Source organism: Colletotrichum costaricense (genome assembly GCF_030867565.1).
Source record: "Colletotrichum costaricense strain IMI 309622 chromosome Unknown Scaffold_19.1, whole genome shotgun sequence".
NCBI classification, from domain to species: domain Eukaryota; kingdom Fungi; phylum Ascomycota; class Sordariomycetes; order Glomerellales; family Glomerellaceae; genus Colletotrichum; species Colletotrichum costaricense.
Genome location: NW_026848248.1, coordinates 1 through 26,135, shown reverse-complemented (window position 1 = coordinate 26,135; position 26,135 = coordinate 1). Strand labels below are relative to the sequence as shown.

The 26,135-nt window shown below is 54.4% G+C and overlaps 10 protein-coding genes across 10 annotated transcripts; 5 read left to right on the top strand and 5 right to left on the bottom strand.

The window, feature by feature from the left end:
* Nucleotides 1-819: 819 nt before the first annotated feature.
* CCOS01_13895 (WD domain-containing protein) lies at nucleotides 820-2,190 on the top strand (the record flags this gene model as incomplete). The annotated part of the gene is made up of 1 exon (XM_060462039.1): nucleotides 820-2,190. The coding sequence occupies one exon, from the start codon at nucleotides 820-822 to the stop codon at nucleotides 2,188-2,190; it is 1,371 nt and encodes a 456-aa protein (XP_060307135.1).
* A 1,884-nt stretch (nucleotides 2,191-4,074) lies between these two features.
* On the top strand, nucleotides 4,075-5,506 carry CCOS01_13894 (WW domain-containing protein; the record flags this gene model as incomplete). The annotated part of the gene is made up of 3 exons (XM_060462038.1): nucleotides 4,075-4,428; nucleotides 4,545-4,898; nucleotides 4,955-5,506. The coding sequence occupies 3 exons, from the start codon at nucleotides 4,075-4,077 to the stop codon at nucleotides 5,504-5,506; spliced, it is 1,260 nt and encodes a 419-aa protein (XP_060307134.1).
* Nucleotides 5,507-5,861: 355 nt separating this feature from the next.
* On the bottom strand, nucleotides 5,862-6,649 carry CCOS01_13893 (uncharacterized protein; the record flags this gene model as incomplete). The annotated part of the gene is made up of 2 exons (XM_060462037.1): nucleotides 5,862-6,287; nucleotides 6,356-6,649. 2 exons carry the CDS (start codon nucleotides 6,647-6,649, stop codon nucleotides 5,862-5,864), a joined length of 720 nt encoding a protein of 239 aa, XP_060307133.1.
* A 1,731-nt stretch (nucleotides 6,650-8,380) lies between these two features.
* Nucleotides 8,381-10,291, top strand: CCOS01_13892 (tubulin alpha-B chain; the record flags this gene model as incomplete). The annotated part of the gene is made up of 7 exons (XM_060462036.1): nucleotides 8,381-8,405; nucleotides 8,560-8,600; nucleotides 8,739-8,765; nucleotides 8,829-8,904; nucleotides 8,977-9,507; nucleotides 9,581-10,004; nucleotides 10,063-10,291. The coding sequence occupies 7 exons, from the start codon at nucleotides 8,381-8,383 to the stop codon at nucleotides 10,289-10,291; spliced, it is 1,353 nt and encodes a 450-aa protein (XP_060307132.1).
* A 1,030-nt stretch (nucleotides 10,292-11,321) lies between these two features.
* On the top strand, nucleotides 11,322-15,319 carry CCOS01_13891 (UBA/TS-N domain-containing protein; the record flags this gene model as incomplete). Its single annotated transcript, XM_060462035.1, has 4 exons — nucleotides 11,322-11,346; nucleotides 11,430-11,581; nucleotides 11,647-15,219; nucleotides 15,290-15,319. 4 exons carry the CDS (start codon nucleotides 11,322-11,324, stop codon nucleotides 15,317-15,319), a joined length of 3,780 nt encoding a protein of 1,259 aa, XP_060307131.1.
* A 936-nt stretch (nucleotides 15,320-16,255) lies between these two features.
* On the bottom strand, nucleotides 16,256-18,511 carry CCOS01_13890 (exocyst complex component Sec6; the record flags this gene model as incomplete). Its single annotated transcript, XM_060462034.1, has 1 exon — nucleotides 16,256-18,511. The coding sequence occupies one exon, from the start codon at nucleotides 18,509-18,511 to the stop codon at nucleotides 16,256-16,258; it is 2,256 nt and encodes a 751-aa protein (XP_060307130.1).
* A 647-nt stretch (nucleotides 18,512-19,158) lies between these two features.
* Nucleotides 19,159-20,384, bottom strand: CCOS01_13889 (pirin; the record flags this gene model as incomplete). Its single annotated transcript, XM_060462033.1, has 2 exons — nucleotides 19,159-19,940; nucleotides 20,048-20,384. The coding sequence occupies 2 exons, from the start codon at nucleotides 20,382-20,384 to the stop codon at nucleotides 19,159-19,161; spliced, it is 1,119 nt and encodes a 372-aa protein (XP_060307129.1).
* Nucleotides 20,385-21,740: 1,356 nt separating this feature from the next.
* On the bottom strand, nucleotides 21,741-22,360 carry CCOS01_13888 (uncharacterized protein; the record flags this gene model as incomplete). Its single annotated transcript, XM_060462032.1, has 2 exons — nucleotides 21,741-22,232; nucleotides 22,301-22,360. 2 exons carry the CDS (start codon nucleotides 22,358-22,360, stop codon nucleotides 21,741-21,743), a joined length of 552 nt encoding a protein of 183 aa, XP_060307128.1.
* Nucleotides 22,361-22,901: 541 nt separating this feature from the next.
* Nucleotides 22,902-23,120, bottom strand: CCOS01_13887 (uncharacterized protein; the record flags this gene model as incomplete). The annotated part of the gene is made up of 1 exon (XM_060462031.1): nucleotides 22,902-23,120. One exon carries the CDS (start codon nucleotides 23,118-23,120, stop codon nucleotides 22,902-22,904), a length of 219 nt encoding a protein of 72 aa, XP_060307127.1.
* Nucleotides 23,121-24,593: 1,473 nt separating this feature from the next.
* CCOS01_13886 (uncharacterized protein) lies at nucleotides 24,594-24,941 on the top strand (the record flags this gene model as incomplete). Its single annotated transcript, XM_060462030.1, has 3 exons — nucleotides 24,594-24,655; nucleotides 24,722-24,796; nucleotides 24,851-24,941. 3 exons carry the CDS (start codon nucleotides 24,594-24,596, stop codon nucleotides 24,939-24,941), a joined length of 228 nt encoding a protein of 75 aa, XP_060307126.1.
* Nucleotides 24,942-26,135: the final 1,194 nt, after the last annotated feature.

The window sequence follows — 26,135 nt, the reverse complement described above, 5'->3', positions numbered from 1 at the left end:
CACAAGGAAGAATGGCCAATGGTAGTTGGACTACTTGCCTGGCATGGCCCATCTAGTCGTTCTCTGTGTGCTACTGATCTCGGTATTGTCTGTTTGAGACGTCCTACAATAAAGCTATTGAGATTGCTTGGGTCCGATCAAGAAGGGAGCTTCGGGTCGGTACCTAAAGTCTAAGCTACCTAGGCTTGGAAGCGCCGAGAGTGGCAAAGAAAGTGAGTACTGTGAGGATTTGGGCGACGAATGGGTTAAGAAGCTATCAGCGGACTTAATTCCTTCCCCAGAATCATGGAGCGGCAGAGAGCCAGAATAGAATGACGGAAACCTGCCGGGATGGACGGACGTGGGTCCGAAAGATGGGACCGAGGTCCGGGTCCGAACACAGTGGGGCGCCTGGTAGGAACAACGATTGCCCGAACCTTTGTCGCCTGAGGTGGGTGGGCTTGACCTGATGGACCCAAGCAACGCGGGGCATGTTCCCCCCACTCACTGCCCGCCGTCCACTACGAAAAAAAATCCGCCGGGGTGTGGAGGGGTATTGATTGCATCACTCAGCATCAGGTCCTGAGGTATCTCTCTACTGATAGTGGTTGATAATCGTGCACCGTAACAAAACATTCCCATAGGTACTTTGCCCACACTCAACGGCCTCCCTGAGGAATTGCACCTCCAGATAGGCAGTATCTCGATGTGCCGGTCTATCACAGTATCCTGACGCTCTCTTTTGAAACTCGGCATTTTTTCCATTTATGAATTGCATCTGAAGCACGTACTCTTTAACCACCATCAACACCTCTCTCTCACAGCAAACCCGCCATCAAAATGAGTCCGTTGGTAGAGGCGCCGAAAACGGCGGTCCAGCTCCTCCCTCTCACGCCCTTCACACCCGATCTTTACGAGCGTGCCTGGTGCTCCGTACCTCACCCTACGCTTCCACTCATCGCCACGGCATATTCCAAATCAGTCAAGATATTCTCGCTTTCGTCTCTTTCCTCCCATAGCACCCTGACTGGTGGTCACACCCGCTCCATCCGTTCGGTAGCTTGGAAACCCAACCTCCCTCCTCACCAGCTGTGCCTCGTCACCGGTAGTTTTGATTCCACCGCCGGACTTTGGCGCTGGGACGGCGAGCTCCCGTTTTCTGGCGACGGCGCCAACGCCGCTGAACCCCTCGAAATCGACCTGAGCAAGGCGGCACGCCGCTCCCTCGACGATGCGGATAGCGATGGCGAGAAGGACTGGGAGTTTACTCTCGTACTCGAGGGCCACGACTCAGAGATCAAGGGCGTCTCCTTTGCGCCATCCGGCGCATATCTCGCCACGTGCAGCAGAGACCAAACGGTATGGATATGGGAGGACGTGGGCGCCACCGAAGGGGATGACGAGTGGGAGACGGTCGCCGTGCTGAATGAGCACAACGGTGACATGAAGGGTATCGCGTGGTGCCCTGACGTGCCGGGACGCAACTCACGGAGGAGATACAGCGCCGACGTCCTCGCAAGCAGCAGCTACGATAACACTGTGCGCATATGGCGCGAAGATGGTGACGGCGAATGGGTCTGCGTGTCGGTGCTGGAGGGCCACGAGGGCACCGTTTGGGGTGTGCAATGGGAGGAGAAGCCGAGAGAAGACGGCGCCTTCCCAAGATTGCTCAGTTACTCGGCCGATCAAACAATACGGATATGGACGCTGCAAGTTGAGGACGAGGAGAACGAGGCGGGTGGCCGCGGAGGCTTCGGCGGTGGGCTGGGAGGCATTCCCAATACAATGCGGAGATCGTTGCGCGAAGAATGGGTGTGCACGGCGATCCTGCCCAAGGCACACACGCGCGATATCTACTCGGCGACTTGGAGTGCGACGACGGGGCTGGTGGCCAGTACGGGGAGCGACAGCATCATCGTAGTGTACCAGGAGGACGAGACTGAGGAAGGCAAGGCGAATGATGCCGGGGATGTCGTACCGATGGAGACAGACGAGGTCACCGAGGGCGGAAAGCCGGATGAAGTACCTGTGGGATCAAGCAAGTGGCGCGTTGCAGCAGAGGTTCCCAACGCCCACGGCCCGTACGAGATCAACCACATCACATGGTGCAAACGATATGACGCAGGTACGGAGAGGAAGGGGAGCGAAGAGATGTTGGTCACCACCGGCGACGAGGGATTAGTAAAGCCTTGGCAAGTAATTATATCATAGATGACGCCGGGGCAGGTAGTTTCGCCCCTTTGTGCATAATGAAAGCATATGGACGATACTTGCCCGCACCTGGAAGGACGTGGATATTGAGATATCATCCGACTCCCCACCAAGCTTTTTTTTGGCGAAGTTGATACAGGGGCGATGACACCCGAGAGCTTTCGATTTGGCGGTGCTGGATTATTTGCGCGACGTCTTAGTCAACGAACGACAATACATCACCACTGTAAGATTGACATATTCAACTTGTGCTGCTGCATTGTTTACTCATTCCAACGTCTTCATTTTCAGCACCCATCGAGACTCCAGGCAAGAAGACCCAGCTAGCCCACATCATAGCCCTTAAGAGGGATGATCTTGCGAGGATATGCAGATGGTTTCTTGACTGAATGAGACCTATCTATGTGTTTGTGTTTCTGTCGCTACGGATAGTCTTTCATTGAATCCGACTCTTCCTTGATACCATAAAGGTGCTTCAAGCCTCCATACACAGTAGAGTCAAGTTCCATAGTATGATGTTGATGGCCGGGGTTTCCTCGGTCTGCAGCCCTCAGCCACTCCCAGTGGGGGCCTTAGGTGGCTGGTAGATCACAGACCTGGCCTGGACTCGAACTGTCAGGGCTAACTTGGGTGGGCAGCTGCAACGAGAACCAAGCTTCAGAGGCCGCCCACCTCGGTACCTTAGCATCTCACCACAGATGCGTGGGCTGTGGCTTGGTCGCATACATCCAGGATGAAGATAGGTAGCCTGAGCAGCGACGTTCAGCAACTCTGTTGAGGCTGTGTCTGGCTGTCAGGAAAGCGCAATCCAGCAATCTCTTGGAAGGTACGGAGTGGGCTGTGAATAACTCACCGTGTTCCTCAGGCTCTTTTCACGTTCATCGTAAACACTGATACCCTTGGGTACCCAAGGTACAGAGAGGAATCTACCTACCACAGTAGAATATGAGGTGCCAGGTCGTAGATGGTCGCCCCAGCCAAACCCGACTCCACCGGCGCCCAACCTAAGTACCTAACCAGAGAGAACCTGGGCCGTTCATTTCAGTTCTAATTGTCCAACCTCTGGCGGTGCCCTTTCGTCGCCAATTGTTGGTCAGGTCTGGCACTTGGCTACCTTGTTGCACATCACACTGGAGAAAGATGTCTGTTCAAACTTGACGGTAAGGTAGGCAAGGCATCTTTGGTTCTATCCGCGAGGTAAATAGGTAGGCACAGGTTCCTTGCCCTCATCTTCGACATCTTCCGGGTTATCCTTACCACGTCCCCTCAAGGTTCACCGCAAACCAGTCACCAAAGGTATCTTACCCACCTTCCATCAAGATAAGGTAGCCATCTACCCTGGCCAAGCCAGCCCCGAAGCAGCTGCCGTGCTCTTGCCCTCTCACGACAGACTCGGGTCTTGTCTGTGCCTATGTCAGTCCATGTGGTGGCTGAACACATCGCCCGGGCTTCTTTGTGGGAAATGGGTCAATAGTCAGTCAGAGCGCAGCAGTAATGAATGTATGGACCCCTCTTTCAGTCTCATTTGGCAACGGAACTCTACCTTATAAAACCCTGGGCTCCTAAACCCGGGTTGCCCTCTGGGCTGTGATCCAGTCAGTCTGGACTCTGCACTGCCTGTATCCTGGGGCCACCCACCTGTATTAGTGCCGATACGCCCACCACCTACCCGCAGACGTATGGTATCCATCCAGACCTTAACTTACCTACCTTGGATACATCAATACCTTACCGCACTTACGTCCCTTCCCCGCCACTTTTCGTCTCCGTCAACACCACACGTCCATTGTTGGCGATCCCCTCCAGCCGTAGCATCATACCCGCCGCCCTCTGGCTCTCTTATGCGCCCATACCGACTCGACGACGACCTCTGTACTCTCTCCCATGGCAGGGCCAACTTCACCGGGCGCTGAAGGCCCCACGTATGCCCCGCCTCATCTTCCTGCTGGCTGGATTGCCCAGTGGGATGGTGCGAGCAAGAAGTACTACTTCGTGCAGCTTTCCACGGGCGTCTCGCAATGGGAGACCCCGACGGATGCCGCGCCCACCGGCGCGACACCTGCTCAACCTTCTGATCACCCCTATGGTGTTCCTCAACCCGAGGTCATCACCCATCCTGACGGCAGCCAGACGGTGAAGCATGCCGATGGCACCCTCGAACCCGTCAACCCCTCCATGCCTCCCGACACCACCAGTACGAGGGGCATCGACGGCCAGACAGGCGATCGCGGACTCGGCGTACGTGTCATGCGACCCTTTTTCCCTCTCCATATAACCTACTCGCGCGTTTCCCGCCCGCTGCTTTGTTCCTGTTTTGCGTTCGAATGCGATTACTGACTTGGGTCCCTCCCCAGAGCATGGCCATGAATGCGCTTCTTGGCAGCGGCAAGAACTCGAATCACGGCTCCTCTTCCGGCAACCAAAGCAGCTCAAGCCCCTTCGGTGGCATTGCCAGTCAATTGATGAACGGTATCGGTGGGCACGGTAACAGTCACGGGAGTAGCAGCGGGGGCGGCAAGAGTTCACTGGGCAAGATTGGCAGCTCTCTAGCTTCAAGCCTGCTCTCGAGCGGAAAGCAGTCTCAGCAGGGCCAGTCGCAAAATTACCATGGCGGCCAGTCCTCGGGTCATCAACAACAAGGTGGTCTGGCTGGATCTCTAATGGGTGGCGTTGCCACCATGTTTGGCGGAAACAAGCAGAGCCACGGTGTATGTCAGAGAGTGCACTCTCGATTGCCAGGCGCATGACTGACTTGAGCATCTAGGGCAACAATGATTTCGGGTACTCCAATAATGCCTCTGGTGGCGGCGGAGGTGGAGGCTACACCGGCCAGGCTCCTCCTACTTCTTACCAGCCACCTGGTTCGTCTTCGCATAACCAGCACTCATCTACTCCAGCGGGGGGTTCATACCACTCTCCTGCGCCGAACCAGGGCCAGAACCATTCGCAGCAGTCGTATGCTCCACCTCCTAACCAGTACCCCCCTCCGCCAAACCAAGGACAACCTCATCACAACAACTCCTACGGCGCGCCGTCTCAACAGTCCCATGCTCAGTCCTACCCACCTCCACCCTCTAGTGGTGCCCCTTCGTATGGTCAGCAGCCCAGCTATGGCGCCCAGCCAAGCCAGCAGCACAACCAGCAGCACAACCAGCAGCACCAACAGCAGCACCAACAGCAACAACAATACGGAGGATATAACCCCGCGACCTATAGCAATGGTCCTCAAGGCCCTCAGACTGGAGGGGGCTATCCCAGCCAACCTTCCTACGGCGGCCAGCCTTCTCAACAACCCAGCTATGGCAACCACTACTAGATGTCTGTGAAGAGGCGTATATTCACAGAGTGCTCCCGTAGCTGAGTGAGACTTGGTGCGGCTTTCGACGTCAACTGTACACATGGACTGTTGCACCTAGCCGTTCGTTTTCCCTAGTAAGGTATGCTCAAGAATGACGCAGGGGAATGCCAATTTGGTAGGCAAAGTGGACGTTGTCACCTCCTTCAATTCTTGCTGCTTGATGATGGGAGATGTGCGACGAGCCTTGGATATTATTTGAAGCAAGACGCGGGGGCTTTTTTGTACCCAGTGGAATTCCTGTCGTTAGAGGTCCTTTCGTTTTGAGCAAGAGATGAATGCATGGAGAAGGCGACGCGTTGCATTGATTACGTGCTCAGAGCCTCTTCTTCGTTTCCGTGGACCGGTCTTCATCGGCGAGTACCGGTTGAATCCAAGCGAGAATGCATTTAGATAGAAACCAAGCTGAAAGCGCCACGAGTACGATGTAAGCGACGGTAGGCATCAAGGACCGTGGCAAAGCATTGAACAAGAACGGGTCGAGGATCAGGTCAACGCTGACGGGCTCGACTTTGGCCATGAGTGTGTTGTTGTCTGTGAAATAGTCCGCCGAGGCCGAAACCCGAAGGAACAGCAGCGAACTTTCATGCTCCCGTCCTCTGCTCTGCAAGGCTTGGTGCGCGTCGGCATCATCCTGATCAGACTGACGCGAGAATGCGTAAGTTGCCAATGATGAAATGAGCTCTGGAGTATCCCACACAGCGGGCAGCTCAAAGACATCGAGCGCGAAAGCAGTGGGTTGCTGTATATGATAAGAATTCTATGCCAGACAATATGCCAGATAATAAAAGGGTTCACCAAATAACGTACCGTGGCCGACCAACACACTCGAAGTTCGTAACGCTGGCCTTGGGTCAAGTTGGTGAGCAGCAGCCAGGATGTCGTGCCCAGTGGAGAGTCCGAGGTTGGAAATGACGCTGGCAGTTGAACCCGTTTGGACCACTCATCGGGTGTGAGGACGTCTAAACGGAGGTCCTGAATTGTTGGTGGCGTGGTCGGAACGTTGACCGTCTCGGGCCCAAGAAAGATAACCTTTTCGGTATTGGCTCGAACAACATCGAGGCAGCAGGCCAGGGCGAGGCGGGCGGCGAAGGCTAGACGCATAGCTGTCTGTTGGCTAGGTATCGATGAGGCAGCAGGTTCCGGTTGTAAGTTATTCGGAAGCCTTGAGGAGTTAATCGGCTGCCTGGACAGCTTTTGTTGTGATGAGGTGTGGCCGGTGGCGGACGATATGGTGATCAGCAATGTAGTTGAGTGAAGCTGTTTGGTAGGTAGGGATTACTCGGCGAGAAGAGTGTGAGACAGGGATGTAGGGTGAGGGGACTGGGACGCTCGAGAGGATTGGTCTGTCATTCTTCAACCCTTACCACAGCACCTAACTATTGCTCTGCAGGCTGCTAGCAATCTTCTCTCAAGGTGGCTTTTGGCCTTTTTCTCCCTCTCTCTTCTGCCTTCTCCTGTCTTAGATCTTAGGCTTCTACTTTACCTACACATGAAACAGTAAACGTCTTTATCGAATTCCATTTTGATACAACGCCAGGCGGCTGCTTTATTACCGCCACCGCGGTTCGCCGATGGGTCCTGTTTCCACACGGCGATTGAGGATTCCTGGAGCCTGGTGAGGTGCGGAACCCGCCTTACTAATTGACTCTCCATGGACCTTGAGTACAGATGCGGGCTCCATATGAAGAGACTCTCGTGTTTGGGTTTATCCAACGGCTGTCATTTGCCTGAGCTTGTTTCTGATGCTTGAAGGCTGTTGGAGGTCTTCTCAGAGCCAAACAGAAGAAGACTATCTCCATCTAGCCTATACCCTTGTCTGCATACATCCAATTCCGCGTTTTGCAGGATGAACGTCTTGAGACTTGTTCTTCAACGACTGTTCGATGTTTAGTTGCCCAAGTGTTTAGGTACCCATACATGAATGCAGGAAGGCCTGGCTGGTGTCTCCATTTCTAATCGTCGTAGAACACGTCTTGGAAAGAAAGATTGGACCACCCCAGCTTGAGGGTTTCTCGTATTGTACTGTGTGGTACCTCAAGGCATGGTGATAAATAAATACATAGTTCCTTTACCTCCCGCACTGAGAGCTGTCACTCCGACCGAGGAACGACAGAATGGAAGGGACCTGAGATGCTTAGGTACCTTACCCAAGCGCCTAACACAACTTTCCTGAGGGAACCTTACTACGTAGAAGTGCGGTGAGCCTCGCCTGCCAATGGCAGATTAGGTAGCCTGCAGAGCGATTTCTCCAATGTTTCCCAGCGTACCAGGTTCCGAGGTACGTACCCAAGGTTGCCCTGTACCTGCCGAGTCCCCCATCCAGGGGGCCAATGAGACATCCCCGGTGCCTCCCGTCGTGCGCTCCTGCCATTGGACGGCATCGCCAACGACAACAGACCGTGGGCAGACGCGCTTACCACTTTGGGCCCGTTCATATCAACAAAACTTCGCCGGACTCGCTACACGGCCCCTGGCGCACCAAATTTCCTACCCCACCCCGATTTCTCGACCACCTGAGGAACCCGGTCCCACGTCCCACGTCCCACCTCACCTCACGTCCCAAGGTCTCCGCGCCCCGGTTCTGCCAGCAAGCACCATCAGTTGGCAGTCCACTGCACCACCCAAAAGACCACAAGCACGAGCCCAGCACCTATTATTCCTTCCCCTTGCACTCGCCAGGCCTAACCTAACCTTTTCAACCTCCTGTCCGACATCCTCTCGTGATAGCTGCAAAGACGACATTTTTTGCTTGCTTCTCACCTCCTCGAGCCCTGCTTCTTTGCTCTCCTCTTTCAGTCGCTTGTCTATAACCTCAAACGATTCGCCGCCAATATGCGTGAGGTCATCAGCATCAACGGTAAGCAGATCCGACTTTTGTTTTGATCCCCCGACCCCACGCGTCCGCCTTCACCGCATCCTCGCCCCCAGCTACCAATGCGCATGCCGCAATCGCCTACCATAACGGCTATTTGGTCTTTTGCCTTTGAACACTTGCTAACTTGTCACTTTAGTCGGTCAGGCTGGTTGCCAGATCGCCAACTCCTGCTGGGAGGTATGTTTCTCGTTTCTCTTCGATACCCCCATATCGCCGAATCGACTGTTGAAAACGACTTGTCAAAGCGATACTCGAAGAGAATAAACTTGGAAACGCCAGCTCGAAGGAAACAAACTAATCGTTAACATCCTTTAGCTTTACTGCCTCGAGCACGGTATCCAGGTAAGCTTCCAACACGTCTTCGTTTTCATTCCGTTCAGCATGCTAACGTGCAACTCTCACCAGCCCGATGGATACTTGACCGAGGAGCGCAAGGCTGCCGACCCCGACCATGGTTTCAGCACCTTCTTCTCCGAGACTGGTACGATCTTGGCCAGACAAAGCTTCCGAGCCATCTATTGAGTACTGTACTGACCAAACGGAATGTGTCTAGGCCAGGGCAAGTACGTCCCCCGTGCCATCTACTGCGATCTTGAGCCCAATGTCGTCGACGAGGTCCGCACTGGCCCCTACCGCGGTCTCTTCCACCCCGAGCACATGATCACTGGCAAGGAGGATGCCTCCAACAACTACGCTCGTGGCCACTACACCGTTGGCAAGGAGCTCATTGACCAGGTTCTCGACAAGGTCCGCCGTGTTGCCGACAACTGTGTTGGTCTTCAGGGCTTCCTCGTCTTCCACTCATTCGGTGGTGGTACCGGCTCTGGCTTCGGTGCTCTCCTCATGGAGCGTCTCTCTGTCGACTACGGAAAGAAGAGCAAGCTCGAATTCTGCGTCTATCCCGCCCCTCAGACCGCTACCTCTGTTGTTGAGCCGTACAACTCTATCCTCACCACCCACACTACCCTCGAGCACTCTGACTGCTCCTTCATGGTCGACAACGAGGCCATTTACGACATCTGCCGTCGCAACCTGGGCCTTGAGCGCCCCAACTACGAGAACTTGAACCGTCTCATCGCGCAAGGTAAGTTTTACAAGAACAAGGACAACAAAAGGCTTCCTGTCAGAAACGTAGAATACTGACGAGTGTTCTGCAGTTGTTTCCTCCATCACCGCCTCCCTCCGCTTCGACGGCTCCCTCAATGTCGACCTGAACGAGTTCCAGACCAACTTGGTTCCCTACCCTCGCATTCACTTCCCTCTGGTCGCCTACGCGCCCATGATCTCGGCCGCTAAGGCCGCCCACGAGGCCAACTCGGTCCAAGAGATGACCATGTCTTGCTTCGAGCCCAACAACCAGATGGTCAAGTGTGACCCCCGCCACGGCAAGTACATGGCCACTTGCTTGCTGTACCGCGGTGACGTCGTTCCCAACGATGCCCACGCCGCCGTTGCCACCCTTAAGACCAAGCGCACCATCCAATTCGTCGATTGGTGCCCTACTGGCTTCAAGCTTGGTATCTGCTACCAGGCTCCCCAGATGGTGCCTAACGGTGACCTCGCCAAGGTCAGCCGTGCTGTGTAAGTTCTGCCATGATTGCTTAAGAGTGAGAATGTATGTCGCTGACAGTGATCCCAGGTGCATGCTTTCCAACACCACTGCCATTGCCGAAGCCTGGTCCGCCCTTTCAACCAAGTTCGATCTCATGTACTCCAAGCGTGCCTTCGTTCACTGGTATGTTGGTGAGGGTATGGAGGAGGGTGAGTTCTCCGAGGCTCGTGAGGATCTCGCTGCTCTGGAGCGCGATTACGAGGAGGTTGCTGCCGACTCCCTCGAGGGTGAGGAGGGTCTTGAGGCTGAGTACTAAGAAGTGTATATCCTGGCGATTGGATGCGGATCAAGTTGCGCAGCAACAACCCCGATTCTTTATGGGGCGCAGGCTTTGGTGTCATGGATGTTTGCAATGATGCTGTCGTCCTACGAGGCCAAAGGCGTGTTTACTTCAGTTGTTAGAGTGAGAAAAGAATAGCCGACTTTAATACCACGGGGATGAATCACCTCAATGCTTCGAGTTGTGTAGTGCTACGTATTCCCGCCGGCATACAGATACCCTCAGTACCACCCTTGTACCGCGTTTCACTCAGGTCGACGACTGCATATTGTTATGCGAGTCTTCATCGTAGAATACTTCTATCATCGGAGGCTCCGTTTCCGAAGGCATGTTAGGAGAAATCATTACATTACACAATCACAATCATCCTCGATACGCTGGGTAAGGTTGGATGGCAGCAGACGGGATACAATGGTACCGGAAGCATGGCGCGGAGGAGTCGGATGTGTCAAATGCGGATGGGGATGCAGCGGGAGGCGTGGCCGAGCTTTGAGATGGGGCGCATCGATGCAGGTCGACTACGGACGGGAACTGAGGTACGTACCTCTTCAAGGCAGAGGTACCCAAGTGTGTGGCTTGGCTTGCGAATCACCTTGGCCAGCCTGACGACCTGCCAGCGGAGACCAATAGTCCCCCCAGCCGTCCACAATCGACCTCCTGCTTGCTGTTCGCTACCTTACCTACCTAATTACGTTGGGAGGAACCAACGTCCAAACACGAGATACGTCCTGTTACATCTCTCTCTGAGATAACAGAACCGGGCACAGCATCTGGGCATAAGGTAACTTCAACCCATTCCTAATTTTCCTTGTCAGTGCGTGTGTGTGGTTTCTAACGTGCCGTTTCCCCGTTGATAGAACCGGAGTTGATCGAGCCCCCAACCCCCCGGAAATCGCATCCAAATTGACGACAACCGACCAAACTTCCCGCCAATCATCCAAATCCGGGCGACCCCAAGCCGCGCAAGACTCGTAGCTTCTATCGAAAGGAGCCCTGATATTTCAAGATGTCTGCCGAGGGCGTCGATGCTGGTGAGTGCGCAAGTCCCTATAGCGCTTGCGCGCCAGCCTGAATAGAGAAGAGCCAGCGTACTGACGACAGCCGCGTCTCATAGCCGCGCCGAACCTGAACCTGACCCCCGAAGAGAAACGTCTCTATGGCCAACTGTTCCGCCAAGCCGATACCGAAAGCGTAGGAGTTGTCACTGGCGAGACCGCTGTCAAGTTTTTTGAAAAGACTAGACTCGATTCAAGGGTACTGGGAGAGGTAAGGACACAACCCGGTGCCAACAACCGAGAAACGACGATGATAGCTGACGCCAAAGACTACAGATATGGCAAATTGCAGACAAGGAGAACCGGGGGTTTTTGACCCCAGCAGGCTTCGGGTTGGTGCTGAGACTCATCGGCCACTGCCAAGCTGGACGTGAGCCAACGACTGAGATAGCCCTCCAACCAGGACCTTTGCCGCGCTTTGATGGCATGCCTCCTCCAGCCGGTCTCGCGTCTCCTACACCCCCGCCCGCTGCCGCTCTACAAGCCCAAGGCACTGGCAGCGGATCCATCAGAATTCCTCCTCTTACACCTGAGAAGGTTAATCAATACTCTGGATTATTCGAGCGTCAGCCGCTGCAAGCCGGAAATCTTCTGCCCGGCGATGCGGCTAAGTCCATCTTTGAGAAATCAGGCCTACCGACTGAAGTGCTGGGCAGAATCTGGCAATTGGCCGACACTGAACAGCGCGGAGCATTGGTTCTGACCGAGTTCGTTATTGCCATGCACCTGCTCACATCAATGAAGACGGGTGCTCTCAGGGGCTTGCCCAATATCCTCCCAGCACCTCTCTACGAGGCCGCAACTCGACGCGGACCTCCCGCTCCTAGGCAATCACCCACTGCAACTGGGCCTATCTCGGCAATTCCGCGACAACTCAGCGGCACAGCCCAGTATCGTGCTGGTAGTCCTCTTGGTCGCCCGCCCATCACCGCGCAGACGACTGGCGCTCCTGCTAGCGACTGGCTAGTCACTCCTGACGACAAACAGCGCTTCGACGTCCTCTACAACGACCTGGACAAGACTCAGAAAGGTTTCATCACAGGCGAGGAGGCTGTTCCCTTTCTCAGTCAATCGAACCTCCCCGAGGACGCTTTGGCCCAAATTTGGGATCTCGCAGACATCAACTCCGAGGGGCGTTTGAACAGAGACACTTTTGCTGTTGCCATGTATTTGATCCGTCAGCAGCGAACTAGACGCGATGGCACTGTTTCCCTTCCGGCATCACTCCCACCAAACCTCATCCCGCCTAGCCTACGAACGCAGGCCCGCCCTCAGACCTCAGGATCTCCCTTTGATGCTCCTCCTCCACCCCAAGCCCAGGCCCCAGTTCCGGCTCCCGCTCCCGCCCCGAAGTCTGCTCTTGATGACTTATTTGGCCTTGATACGCCACCAGCACCCGCTCCTGCTCAAGTTGCCCTGTCTACCGGTGGCTCGAATGCGAACGATCCGTTCGGCTCTGGCTCGGCTGTTCTAGCACCCTCGTCCCCTATCCGGCCATCGCCTACCGGCAATCAGTTCAAGCCATTCGTGCCCTCATCCTCTTTCGGCCGTGGACTTACAGTTCACAACACTGGAGATTCTAACTCCGGTCGGCCCCCTGCTCCCTCAGCATCTGAAGATCTTTTGGGAGACGGTGACCCTGAGGTCAGCAAAAAGCTGACAAACGAGACGGCCGAGCTTGCGAACCTGTCGAACCAGGTCGGCTCTCTGTCCAAGCAAATGCAGGAAGTTCAGGGCCAACGCACCACAACGCAGAACGAACTGAACCAGGCCAACTCCCAGAAGAAGAACTTCGAGCACCGCCTCGCCCAACTCCGTACCATGTATGAGAAGGAAGCTAAAGATGTCGAATCTCTGCAGGTGCAGCTCAATACCTCGAGAAACGAGACGAAGAAGCTACAAGGCGAATGCATGACGCTGGACGGCACCTACCGAGACCTGCAGACGCAGCACCAGCAAGTGTATGCAGCACTGCAAGCTGACCAGCAAGAGAACGCCAACCTGAAGGAGAAAATCCGCAACCTCAATGCAGAAATCGCACAGCTGAAGCCCCAGATCGAGAAGCTCAAGTCCGAGGCGCGACAGCAAAAGGGACTCGTTGCTATCAACAAGAAGCAGTTGACAACTAACGAGGGTGAGCGTGATAAGCTACAAAGTGAGATCACTGATCTCCATAAGAGCAACGAGGAGCTGTCTCGCCAGGTGAACACAAGTTCTCCTGTAGCGTCGTCGGCTCAAGTAGCCAGCCCAACGCCCTCGACTGCCAGTGGAAACAATCCCTTCTTTAAGAGAACGGGAAGCACTGATATTATGGGTACTTTCACTTCGCCGCCGCCTGCCAAGCCTTCGAGTGGTGACAAGTCCTTTGACGATGTCTTTGGGCCAGCGTTTCCCCCTGTCGGCACTGCCAGCACCCCGCCGCCAGCTAGCTCCTTCAACCCGCAACACACAGGTGCGTCGACCGCTAGCGTGGGCTCTTTCTCGACACCTCCTGTCTCCATGCCTCCCAATATCAGCAGGCAGGCTACCCTCGCAGCTGAGCCTCCTGCCCCCCCGCAGTCTAGACAAATCAGTTCGAGCTTCCTCCCGTTTGCCGACGCGAACGAGTCTCTGAGCTCTTCTCGGGCTGTCTCGCCGCCCGCTTCTCGAGCCGAGGGTGAGGTCGAGACCCCCCAGGCAGCCTCCCTGCCTGGAGCCTTCCCCCTGGAGCCTACGGCTACGGGTCAGAGCACGGCATCTACTTCAACTGCGAGCTTCCGTGAGTCAGCTGCTCAAGGTGATGCGAAGCCTTCGAGCACTGGAGCTGCAGCCACGGGCGTGGCTGCAGGCGTGGTTGCGGCTGCGGCTGCGACAGGCAGCGCTGCGGCGGATTCTGACCCATTTGCTGCGATGGGCCCGAACGACGCCAAGGCTGATTTCGATGATGCATTTGCAAGCTTCACCAGCGCACACAATAACTCTGACAAGTCGGGTGCTGACACAACCAAACCCTTCTCAGCTTTTGATTCTGAATTCCCACCCATCTCCGAGCTTGACCGTGACGACGATGACGACGATTCAGATACTGCCAGCGAAGGGGGCGGCTTTGATGATGACTTCGCCCCGGCGTCTCCTCAAGCGAAGAAGACTGAACCTCCCACGGAGCCCAAGGATGCCGTTTCCCCGACTGTTCCGGTGGCTGCGGCTGCTCTTCCTGCGACTGAGGATTCGGTCTCCCCTACGTCTATCCACAACGCTACTGCTACTACTACAGCAGCACCTACTATTCCCGAGACATCGGAGGCTAGCATTACCTCAGCGCCCACGACTACACAACATCCGGAGCCCAAGGCCCAGTCTTCCTTTGACGATCTTGATGACGAGTTCGAGGGTCTAGAAGATGCTAAAGAGGGTTCTGCCGATGATGACTTCCAGACAATTTCTAGATCTGGTTTGGATGATTTCAACCCAGTCTTCGACAGCAGCCCGCCACCCAGCCAAGCCAAGACAGAGTCTACTGCCTTTGGACAAGAGAGCAGCTACGACTTTGGATCAGTATCACCAAAACCGGCCGCTGGCGAGATTGCTAGTGCGGCATCGAAGAGCTCAGCAGCGGCTCCGGATGCACAGGACTGGGATGCCATCTTTGCCAGTCTCGACTCACCCAGTGACGCCAATGCAAACCCCACAGCAAGTGCTCCTGCCCCTGCTTCTGCTCCTCCTGCAGAGGATACTCGGCCAACTCCTGGTAGAGCCCTGACGCACACGGGCGAGCATGATGATCCGATTTTAAAGAACCTCACCAGCATGGGCTATTCGAGAGAGGACTCCATTCTCGCTTTGGAAAAGTATGACTACAACTTGGAAAGGGTAAGTGGATTGATTTCCTTTAAGGATCGCATGCATCACCCCTTGCGTATGTGGCTGACTCTGTTAACAGGCTGCCAACTATCTCGCAAGCCAGTCGTGAAGATAGCAGGACACAATCAAGAAGAGAAGAGAAACGCAGTTTTGTTTCATTATGGGAGGTAAAGGGGCGTGAACCCTCATGATTGCAAGCGTTCCATTTTCCCCGCTTAGCCTGGAGATACCTGAATGTGTTTAGAAGTTATTCGGAAATCCCCTTAGCCCTAACCCCCGTTACGCCAGGCCGCTCGATTCTCCCCTTGGATTATGGTGGGCCTCCGGTGATTAATGTGTATGTAGGATGTACATGTCGATTCGATACTAGCATAGCAATGTCACAAACCTTTTCTGGTATGATGTTTACCTGCTCACTGCCTCACTGCGTAGTTCGTTGCGTGCTCAAGTAGAGCCAATGGTAAGATTGGATAAGGTAATGGCTGCGAGTGCTATGACTGAATACTTGTTTTGGTACGAACATGCTATTCTTGTATGCTGTACATAAACTTCAGACAGTAGCATTGTTCCCACTACAGAACGTGAATATTCGTGCAGTTGATTTGCTTCCTTGTTGTTCATTGTTTGTACCATTTGATGAACTTGCTTGACTCCGAAAGCCGTGACCAAAAGACAAAATCCCCATGTGCTTCTTCAAGTGTCCATATCTCTAGCCTAATTTCACCTATCACTGCACGATGGGAGAAGAAGAAGAGAGAGAGAAAAGTACGTCTAAAACGTAATCTTCTATAATTACATTCTCTGGGTGGGTAGAGAGAATCATTGTCACCTGCTGCCCTTTCAGATGATTTTCCACACCCTTTGCGTGCCCATCGTCCTCATCACTCGGGCTCGGTCGCCCCCCTTTGGGAACTTGCAAATCATTGTTTGACTGCAGCTTGCAGTGTATATATAAACAGTGCCGGGAAAGGCGGCCTTTCCTTACACCTCCACTTCGGATCTCCTTCCTTGCTCGACTTGTCCTCGTCGTCTTCGCGCTCGTTCATCACTTGACCTTGCCCATGATCGTCTCGGGCCCCCTGACTACGTCAATCTGCGCCGCCCTCGCCTTGACGGCGTTGAGCATGCTCCTCTCAAAATCGTCGCGTGACCGCAGCACCGCTTCGACCCAGTTGACCTGCAGATCCCAGTACGCCGTCTTGAAAGCCTCAAACGTATCGGGGATGGCGTCCTTGTCGACGGTGATGAGCTGCAAAAAGTACTCAGTGACGCGCCATGTCTGCTTGACCGAGTTACCGACATCGGGGTTCGGTAGGGCGCTGAAGTACTCAAACGCCGTCGAGATGTCGTTGAAGAGCTTGTCCTGCACTGGGTCGGCCCGGCGAAACTTTGCGCCCTTGTTACGTACCGACGAGAGGTAGCGCACGAGGAGCTCGTCCGAGAAGATCTCAGTGAAAATATCGACGAGGGAGTGGTGGAGCACCTGGCGGTAGTCGCCGACGTACTCCTCAAATGTCACCACCATCTGCTTCATGGCCGTGCTCGTGTACCACTTGGGAGTAAAGAAGTCCGCCATGACGAGCTTGAAGTCGACCGAGAAGATGAGCTGCACAAACTTTGTGATGCACCACGTGCTGAAGTCGATGTAGCCGTCGCGCAGCAGCTCGACTTCGGTCTCCGCCCGCTCCATGTACGCCGGCGACACGAGGGGCTCAAACTTTTGCTTAAAGTTGGAGAGGTAGCCGAACCTGTTCTCTTCCTCATTGTCGTCAACGCACGCAATTTGATCGTTTGCTGTGGCGACGAGCCAATCTTGAAGGGGCTGGAATCCCTCGAGCTCCGGGACCTTGCCCGTCTCGAATCTAATAGCTTCCTCTTCGAGCATCTTCTGCCACGACTGCTGTCTACCGCGTAATCTTAAGAACATGGCGTCAATGACACCCTCAATGACGTCAATGCGCTTCGAGTTGGCCGCAGCGTCAATCTGCTCGCGCATCATACGCCACATGTCTACGAGGTTCCTGGACCTGAAGTAGCCGTATTCGTCTTGGTCCAAGTTGGAGCCTTCGACGTTGCGTTCTGCAAAGTCCTTCTGTTCCGCGTTGAAGATGCGCTCGATCCATTCGTCGAGGAACTTGATGATGAGCTGTCGGAAGTCGCGGACCAATTCCGTCTCTCTCGAGTCGATGACGTGGGGTGTGAGATCCTCCTGCTTGAAGCCGAGCTTTTTCATCTTCTTGTAGTACTTTTCCGGGTAGTTGATGATCTCCAACGTATTAGCAGAAGCTGCGTCTGGGTCGTCAATCATGCCGGTGAGAAAGTCGTGCATCGTCTGGTGATATATATCGCCATACGTCTTGAGGATTTTCCACTTTTTGGGCATCAACGGCGTCATGCCCATCTTAACGGCATTCAGGTCGTTGAAGTACCACTTAAGAATCTTGTCGAGCGCTGAAGGGTCGTCCAGGAATTCTCCTCTGGCTTCGTTAAACTGGCCCTCTACACTTATCTTGATGGCCTGTGTGAACTTGTCCTTGTACCCTCGCACCTTTTTCGCGCCGTCCGTGATGCTCTGGAAGCGCGTTGCCATCTCCTTGTGATCCTTGAGCGCCTCTTGCAGTGCTAGCACCCTCTGATCACTCTTCTCTTCAGCCTCAATGACCACGGCGAATCGTACCACTAATCCATTGTTGTCGTTAACCACCAAGTTGATAAGGTTCAGCGCCAGGATCCCAATGTGCTCGTCAAACCAGTCGATCATGGTGTCGAGCCTCTGGAAGTAATCCTCGAGCGTCGATTCCAGGCTCGGGTCTTCTGCCCTCTGTATCTGCTCCATGGCATCGTCTCGAATATTTCTCAGCTGCGTCAACTCGTAGTGAATAGGCAGCAGGTTGGGCATGTTCTCCTTATCCCCCTCGTCCTCGTCTAGCATGCGGTCGACAATGGCAAGCCGCTCATTAAACGTCTCGAGGTTCTTGCGCATGGCCTCGACAGCCCCAAAATTCCGGTGGGCCTGGGAGACGAGGTTAATGCTGTTGAAGTCTTTAATCATGTTCTGCGATTCGGAACATAGGCGATCGATCTTGATCATCTCCTCCTTGATCAGCTGCACCGTCTTCTGGCCGTCTGACAAGCCCGTCATGCCGGACTGGGTGGTCTCAAGCTGCTCGCGCAAGCCGCTGCGGAGCTGGGAGTCGACGGCTGTTTTCTTGCGAGAAAATTCCTGCTTCAGACCGGCAATCTTCTCAAGATCATCTGGGTGGCGGAGGAGCTCCGCGAGCTTAGGGATGGGGGCATCCATAGCGGGCAGGCTCGAGGCAGCGAGGCTTAGGCCGCCAGCTGTCTTCGGCTTGAATTATGAGAAATCTCGTCGATGAATGAGTGTCGATTACTCTATCGGTTGGCTCGGGTGTCAGTTGCGCATTCGGTATAGAGGGTTCGGGGGTATTTTCACGGCGTCGTCATTAATCATGTCGGTGGAGGGTGTTAGGTGTTGGGCTGGGAGGTCATCGCATTGCATGCTGCGACTCGGTTTCGTGTACCTTGCATGGGGTCCAATTCCCACCTCAAGTCCGGCGGCAGGGAAAGGGAGAGCTGGGGAACTTTGTTGGTCTGTGCATTCTTGTCCCGCTGTGAGTGACTTCTGCAGCGGCCTGTGCACTCGAGCTGCCAACGCTGCAGGGCAGCATCTCTACAACAATGGATGAATTGCAACTGTGCCAAAGTGTGATAAGACAGTGTTTGTTTTTTTGTTCTTTTGATAAAATAGTAAAAGTTCTTTTTCCTCAATTCTATGATATTCGTGGTATCTCATCCAACTTTCGAATGCCTGCCTCAAGATGCTGTCAGTCCAAGAAATTGCCCCTCCGCTGGATGCTAAGTATGAAAATACACGATGCCTCTAAACTACAAACCAAACACGGATAGCAGGTGCAAAATCCCATTGTCTTATTCAATCATAGACTTTCCAATTTCACTCTGCCAGCCCTCGGCCCTCTCGAACCCATTAGAGTGAGTCTGATAGTCCATGAGGGCTTGATATACCTCGGCTTTAGAGCTCAGGACAAAGGGGCCGTATTGCACGACCTCCTGGTCAAGGGGCGTCCCGGCAATAAGGACGAACCTCGCGTCCTTGTCCGCGCCGGCATCAACCTCGACGTTGACGATCTCGCCGTCCTCCTCAAAGACTACATTGTGGAACTCGTCCACCACCCTCTTCTGCGTCCCCTCGCCAAAAATGGCCTGTCCCTCGAGCGTGTACGCAAAGGCATTCCACCCCTTGGGCACCGGCTGCGCGATCCGGCCGCCGGGCTTGATCTGAACATCCAAGATCCATACGGGCGTGTACGCTAGGTCTCGCACCGAGTCAACCCCGTGGCTCTGGCCCGAGATGACCTTGACGTGGACCTTGCCGCCGTCGACGTCGACGGTGGGGATCTCCTTGGCCCGCAGATCGCGGTACCGCGGCTCGCAGGCCTTTAGGTGCTTGGGCAGGTCCACCCACAGCTGCAAACCGACGTTGGCGCTGCCGTCTGGGTTCTGCTTGGGCATCTCGGCATGCATGATGCCGCGGCCGGCCGTCATGAATTGCAGGTCGCCGGCCTCGATGGTGCCCTTGTTGCCGGCAAAGTCCTCGTGGTCGACACCGCCGTGGAGCAGGTAAGTGATTGTCTCCTGACCGCGGTGGGGGTGGTCCGGGAAGCCCGAGCCGGGGGCGATACGGAAGTGGTCTTGTAATCTCGTGTTAGCAAAGCTTAGACTCTACGTTCAAGGGACGGTCAACATGAAGGAAAATGAGCAGGCCTGGGTGGGGGTGGGGGGCTCATCAATAACTCACCAAGCATCAAAAATGGTGAAAAGTTCTTGAGCTGAGGCGTGCCAATTGAGCGACGAACGCGAGCACCAGCACCCTCAGCCTGTTCAACGGCCAAAAAGACCTTGCGGATCGCGCGAGGGACAGACATGTCGGTGGCGTAAAGGTGATGGTCTACTTGTGCTTCTTGTTGCTGCGAAGACTTGGCTTCAAGGTCGAATACGCTTCCGTTCCGAGTGTTACTCAAAGAGTTGAGAAAGTTCGTTGCTGTCGCGAATGCTGCGCTCACTATGTATTCTCGAAAGGTTACAATCGATGCGATTCCAATGATGATGGATAGCCAGAACGAGAGAGACTTCATTGATGAGGGGCGGTGATCAGGGATAATATATGTAAGCGGATCGCTTCTCAAAGATCTTGGGGATGAGAGTGAGAAGAATCAAGTGTAAGTATTCTAGAAAGGAGAAGATGAATCTATTTGACCAAGGGTCTAGCGATACGTCGGTTCTCTCCACATGGCAAATACTACTCTAGCTTCAGAAAAGGCGGCAAAGCGTACAGCAACAGCATCGTGAGGAATCGTCTTATGCGCTTCTCTGGTAAGCAACAACGCATTAGTCAATTTTACATCAGCAATGGGAAAGCACGTCTCTCACTCTCGTGGCGCGAGCTTCGCCCACCATCTCTACCGGGGTATGGTACCTAGGTACATCCTTAGCGTCTGTCTCGCCCTTCTCATCAAGTTCCTAGCCGATGATCTTTACGTCAGCAATTGACAACCAAGGGACGTGGGGACCTTCAGGAAGCTAAGGTGCTGTGCACCTACAAGTAAGGTCAGGTCGGGAAGCTGCAAACAGTTTGTTCGCTCGTCAAAGTGCTGGCCAATCACCGTGACCAATGATAGCACGCAAGAGCCGCCAATCGACAGCAAGCATCCTTCTCCAGTCGCTCTTTCTCCTCCCCAGGTCTTGCAGCGGGTTGATCTGATCGAGTGCGACTTATTACTCTAGACTACCTTTACAGACATGAAAAATAGGACATAGAGTTTGGGTTACTCTTGAATGCCCTGCATGGTAGCTATTCCGCAGCTTGTGCGTCTCCGTACTCCAGGACTCAGGCCTGTGCGAGTAAGCTCCCGTGCTGGCTAGCTTCTTGGTCACCCGGTGCTGCGTCACTCGCAACAGCAAGCTTGGTCAGGGAACACAGCGTGTCTATTATAGATTTTGATTCCTATGAAAAATCCGACACCAACTCCAGCTCCAGCACAAGTTCAACCCTTCGAAAAAAGACTATAACGTCGGCCGAAAGTCAAGCCGTCTTAACCATGCCCATCAACCCTGAGGGAAGATCGGGCGCCTTGGCGGGGTGCCATCAGCCACGGAGGGAATAGCCCAAGTCCGATTGGCCTTCGAAAATGAAGGGCCAGAGCGGCGCACTAGATGCCTATCTCTCTCTTCCTCCCTCGTACACCACTGATTGGAACAGACAAAGGAAATCAACATAGCACACCAAAACAGTACATGAAAAACTCTTTATCCGAGGTATAGATTCCGTTCCTTGCTGCATGTCGTAGAAGCGTTCGCCATCATGACTGCGGTCCCAGAACCTGTAAGTGGTTCAAGAATGCCGCGAAGGGAGGGAAGGGTATATGAAATAGAGGCGGGTTGAGGTAAAACGTCGGCAGGCTAGCAAGCTGTACAATCGCGAGCCGTGGCGCTTAGTTGTTGGTCTTCTCATTGACCACTTCCTTGGCCTCCTCCTTCTTGTAGTGGATGACGTCGCCAACCCAGATAATGAGTTCACTGGTGGTGATAAGGGCGGTTCCGATAAGGGCCTTGCCGTACGCAACAACGTTCTCACTGCCGACCTTCTTCTTCTGCTGGCTAAACGTCTTCAGAACGTGGTCCTTGGCTTCGACGCCAGTGCGAATGGGCAGGGCAATGATGCCCTTGGCACCGGCGTACAGTTCCTCGGTGGGCTTCTTGACGACGGGGAAGCGCTCGTCAACCTTGGTCAGGGCCTGGTCGCCGAGGTTGTCTGCCTTTTCGGCATAGGGGCGCAGGTAGCCCCAAGGACGGGCGAAGTAAGGGAGAAGAGGCTCGGCAAAGGTCTTGTAGGCAGAGTCGCTGTAGACCAGGGACTTCTTGCCGACAGGGTGGTTCCTGAAGGTAACGACACCGTCGTGTACTACAGGGTAATCCAGGAAGTGCTATCCAGGACGGTTAGTAAGAGATTGCGATAAGAGTCAAAATACGGTTGCATTCATTGATAACGCACCTGGAGGGCAGCCGAGGGCACGCTCGGGAGGTCACCGTTGACTTGGGCCATTTTGGGCATTTAGTAGACTGGCGAGAGTTGCGTGGGAAAGTTGAAGTTGTTGATTCGTCGAAGCGTGAAGCCCGTCGAATTCTGGTCGAGGGTTGGAGGAGGATTCGCTGCGGAGTAAGCTCGTGCGCGGGAAGGCGGGGGGGGGGGGGGGGGGGGGGGGGGGTGGGGGGGGGGGGGGGTGGGGGGGGGGGGGGGGGGGGGGGGGGGGGGGGGGGGGGGGGGGGGGGGGGGGGGGGGGGGGGGGGGGGGGGGGGGGGGGGGGGGGGGGGGGGGGGGGGGGGGGGGGGGAGCTGGCGGCTTAGGAAAGCTGCGGTTGAGGCTCCGGGATAGGGTCTCGTAGTAGATAGGGGGTTTTGCTAGACGATTCGATATCAGAACTGATCAAGTCCAGAGCAGGGTGAAAAAGGCTAGGAGAGTGAAGCGAGTCGGGATATGTGTTGGGCGGTAGAATTGGGAGTGTAGGAAGATGGAAAAGCTTTTTGTTGTTGAAGAGGGAAGAATCAAAAGAAGGATGTATAGTAGGGAGGGAAAAGTAGTAGGTAAGTCAAAGCTAAAAGGGAGAGACAAGACGAGACGCACATGAGAGAAGCGTAGAAGGAGGAGGGCAGAAGGGGGAGTGAGTGTGAGAGGAGGAGGAGGGAAACTCACAGATAGCAGCAGAGGGTTGTCGGAGACCGAGAGGCAGCTGGTTGGATGGAGGAGAGGCGGCTGGAACGGAGAAGAGCGTGTACAGATGGGTGGTGACGAGGTTGACGCCACAGACGGGCATGGACTGAAATGAAAGTATTTATCTACGTCTTGGTCGAGACGACAGGTGAGAAGATGAGAGCATGAGAAAGAGCCCACCTCATCACGTCTTGTAGTATGGGGCTGGCCTAACCATGTTGCCTGAACCCCTTAGGATGCGAGACTAGATTGATTAGCATGTGCTTCAGACATTCACAGGTCGAATGCGAGGAAAGGGACGCCCAGGAATGCCGTGGTGGCGGGTCCGGCCCAAGTATCCCTACCAACGAGGTACATGCGCCACATGCCAGTGGGATGTCGTCTTTTTTTCTTTCTTCGTTTGGTCCCTTCTGCTGCTGCTCTGTAGCTATTATTCATGCTATCTTATGTGTTCCTCCCTACAGACTATGCCCCGCAATGTTGGGTCGCTGCTTGCTCTGGTTTTAAAGCAAGGCATTGATGCCACTGTTGAGGTGTTAAAATCGTCTATCTGTTCAATTAATGTTGTGGAGAGTTAATGACAGTTGACATGGCCAGGTAGATGGTCGTGAGGTAAGTAAGGCAAGTGAGGTAGCTGCTCAAGCCACATACATGCAATAGCACCTTGTACTGCTGACGGCAGCTTCAAAAGCACGTATCCCTGTCCGTCCCGCCCGTGGGCAGTAAAACCCGCAGGGCAGGCGCATGTGCACAAGCACCTTACATTGTCGCATTGGTCGTGTAGCTATCTCTCATTGGGAGAAACAGCTTCAGCAGCAACTCTAGCGATGGCAAGAAAAAGGACGCAGCGGTAAGGATATTTCAAGGTAGAACGGACGAATACATTTGGTAAGGCGACCGACAATCCTGTAGTATCAAACTTGTCTGTAGCTGTAGCAAGCAACAGCAGCAGCACCAACAATAGCTCGCATGCGTCCCTATCGCGACCCCGGCTTCTGACATGTGAAAGTGGTACACGAACTCTCGCCCCGCCAAATCGTGTCAAAGTGGAATGCTGGAAGGGACGGAGAGAGTCAAAAAAGAAGGCAAAAGAGGGTCTCGGCCGTGACAACTGGACAGGGCACCTTTTTATTTTATTTTCTTCGTCATGTCGATTCTACGGTCAGCAGATAGGTACACTAAACATATGATCCATCCCCATGTCCTATGGTTGAAAAATCGCGTTATGCTTAAGGGCTCTAGGAGTAGGCATGTGATCCAGTCCAAGAGACGAAACGGGTGGTAAGGCAAAGGTGAGGAGGAGGAGGAGGAGCAGAAGGAGGAGGGGATAAGCTCCCACACTCGAGCAGTCCCGTCACAAACTCGCAGTCGCAGCCGCGTTCCTGAGATGCTCAAGTGCTGTGTGCCCTTCGAATTGTTGGCCAATTCGGTTGCGTCTGGATCAGACCATTGATGATTGCAGTTCTCCAACGAATGAACGGAATCGCCCCTCTCTCTCTCCTCTCCTTCCTTCCGGCACGGAAGACATACGCGAACGCACGGCGCTTTCCTGCATGCCGTGGACGGTCCCGTCATTATGTCATCATTGGAGTTGATGGTGCAAGCAGCAAGTCAGCAGCAAGAAGGAAGCATGGGAGGGGAGGGGAGGGGAGCTGCTCTTGCTCTTGAGGTACTCTAAGGTGAGTAGTCGACCACCTACCATAGGTACGGAGAACTGCCACACCGAAAGGGAGACGGGAGAGGAAAGAAGCGCCCGGTCAACAAGTCGCTGCTCAACACGTATGCGTGCCTTATCTGACAGTTTGCCGGAGCACCCGCTGATCTGTGTCCTCGCGGACGGGTTACTTCCACCCACCACCTCTACACTCGTGTCCAGTCTGTGAGTTGCGGCTTGCTGGATCATGGACGACATGAGGCGCTTTGAATGACATCTGCCTCGAGCTGTCATGCATCAATTATTCAGTCATTCATTTCTGCAGAAGCGGTGGTTCGTTCGGAGGATGATCTCCGCCGTAACTATTCTCGTTCCCCTTTCCTACCTCTTGATACAGTACTCTTGTCTCCTTAACCTTACTTTCCCCTGCTTCGTGAACACGACGTACGGATAGGTATACCATCTCAAGTATCAAGAAGGCGCAAGAGACCCCCAAGTTCCTCCCGCAACCCAATTGGCCATGCGCCCACCCCGGCTTATCGCTTCACATCACCCCAAACTTTATCACGGGGAGATCCCAAGCCAACGGCTGGCGCTCGTCCTGCACCACCACGCCCTAGGCCCAAATAGCGGGACACAGCAAGCCAAATTGGAGGACGAAGCTTTGCACTCTTCTTCACCTCTCGGGGCTCTTGTTGCTTTCTCCTCATCCAAACATCCCTCCGTCGCGTACCGACTAGCCCAAGGTACCTGACCTTGCGCTAGCCTTGTGGCAGACGCTTGGATGCGATGCTATGCGGTCCGGTCTTCAGCCCACTCGAGCTTGTGTGAGGTGGACCGTGGGAGGGGGAGGCCCGGGAGGGGCCTCTCTGCGCCTCCCATCTTGCATTCCGTTGCTTGTGAAGCTCCTCATCCTGGCGCTGTTTTCTCCTACGGAATCTATATTGGCTGTCTTCGTAATGCTGGATGACGCCGTCGCCGCTCTCCCAGAAATTAGATATAACTTGACCCGTGACACACCACCAAGTACGCCAGTCACCCTTCCCAATCTCCAATTTTGTTCCGTGAAGCTATGGCCTCTATTATCTCTTGATGAGCACAGAAGCTAGGTACTCAATCACTCAAACCCGTCAGACGGAATTCGCCTCTCGGAACTCGGGCTGTGGCCATCCTTTTCTAGACACGCTGCCGCGGCTCTCATCGTCGGCCATGCCGTCTTCGTCCAGCTTGGCCGGGTGAACAATCAAATGGCACCTCGGAAGCCAAGCATTGAGGACGACGTGAATCCACCTATCTGTACGCCGTCGCCACTTTCAGTCGGTCTCTTCTCTCACTTGACTGGCCATCGACGCGACGACCCGTTTCTCGTCTTCCCACTATAAGCAATACTCGGCCGTTTTCTATGTACTCCTATCCGTCAAAGATAAACCTGAAAATTATCGGACAATTTGAATGAAGGGGGGG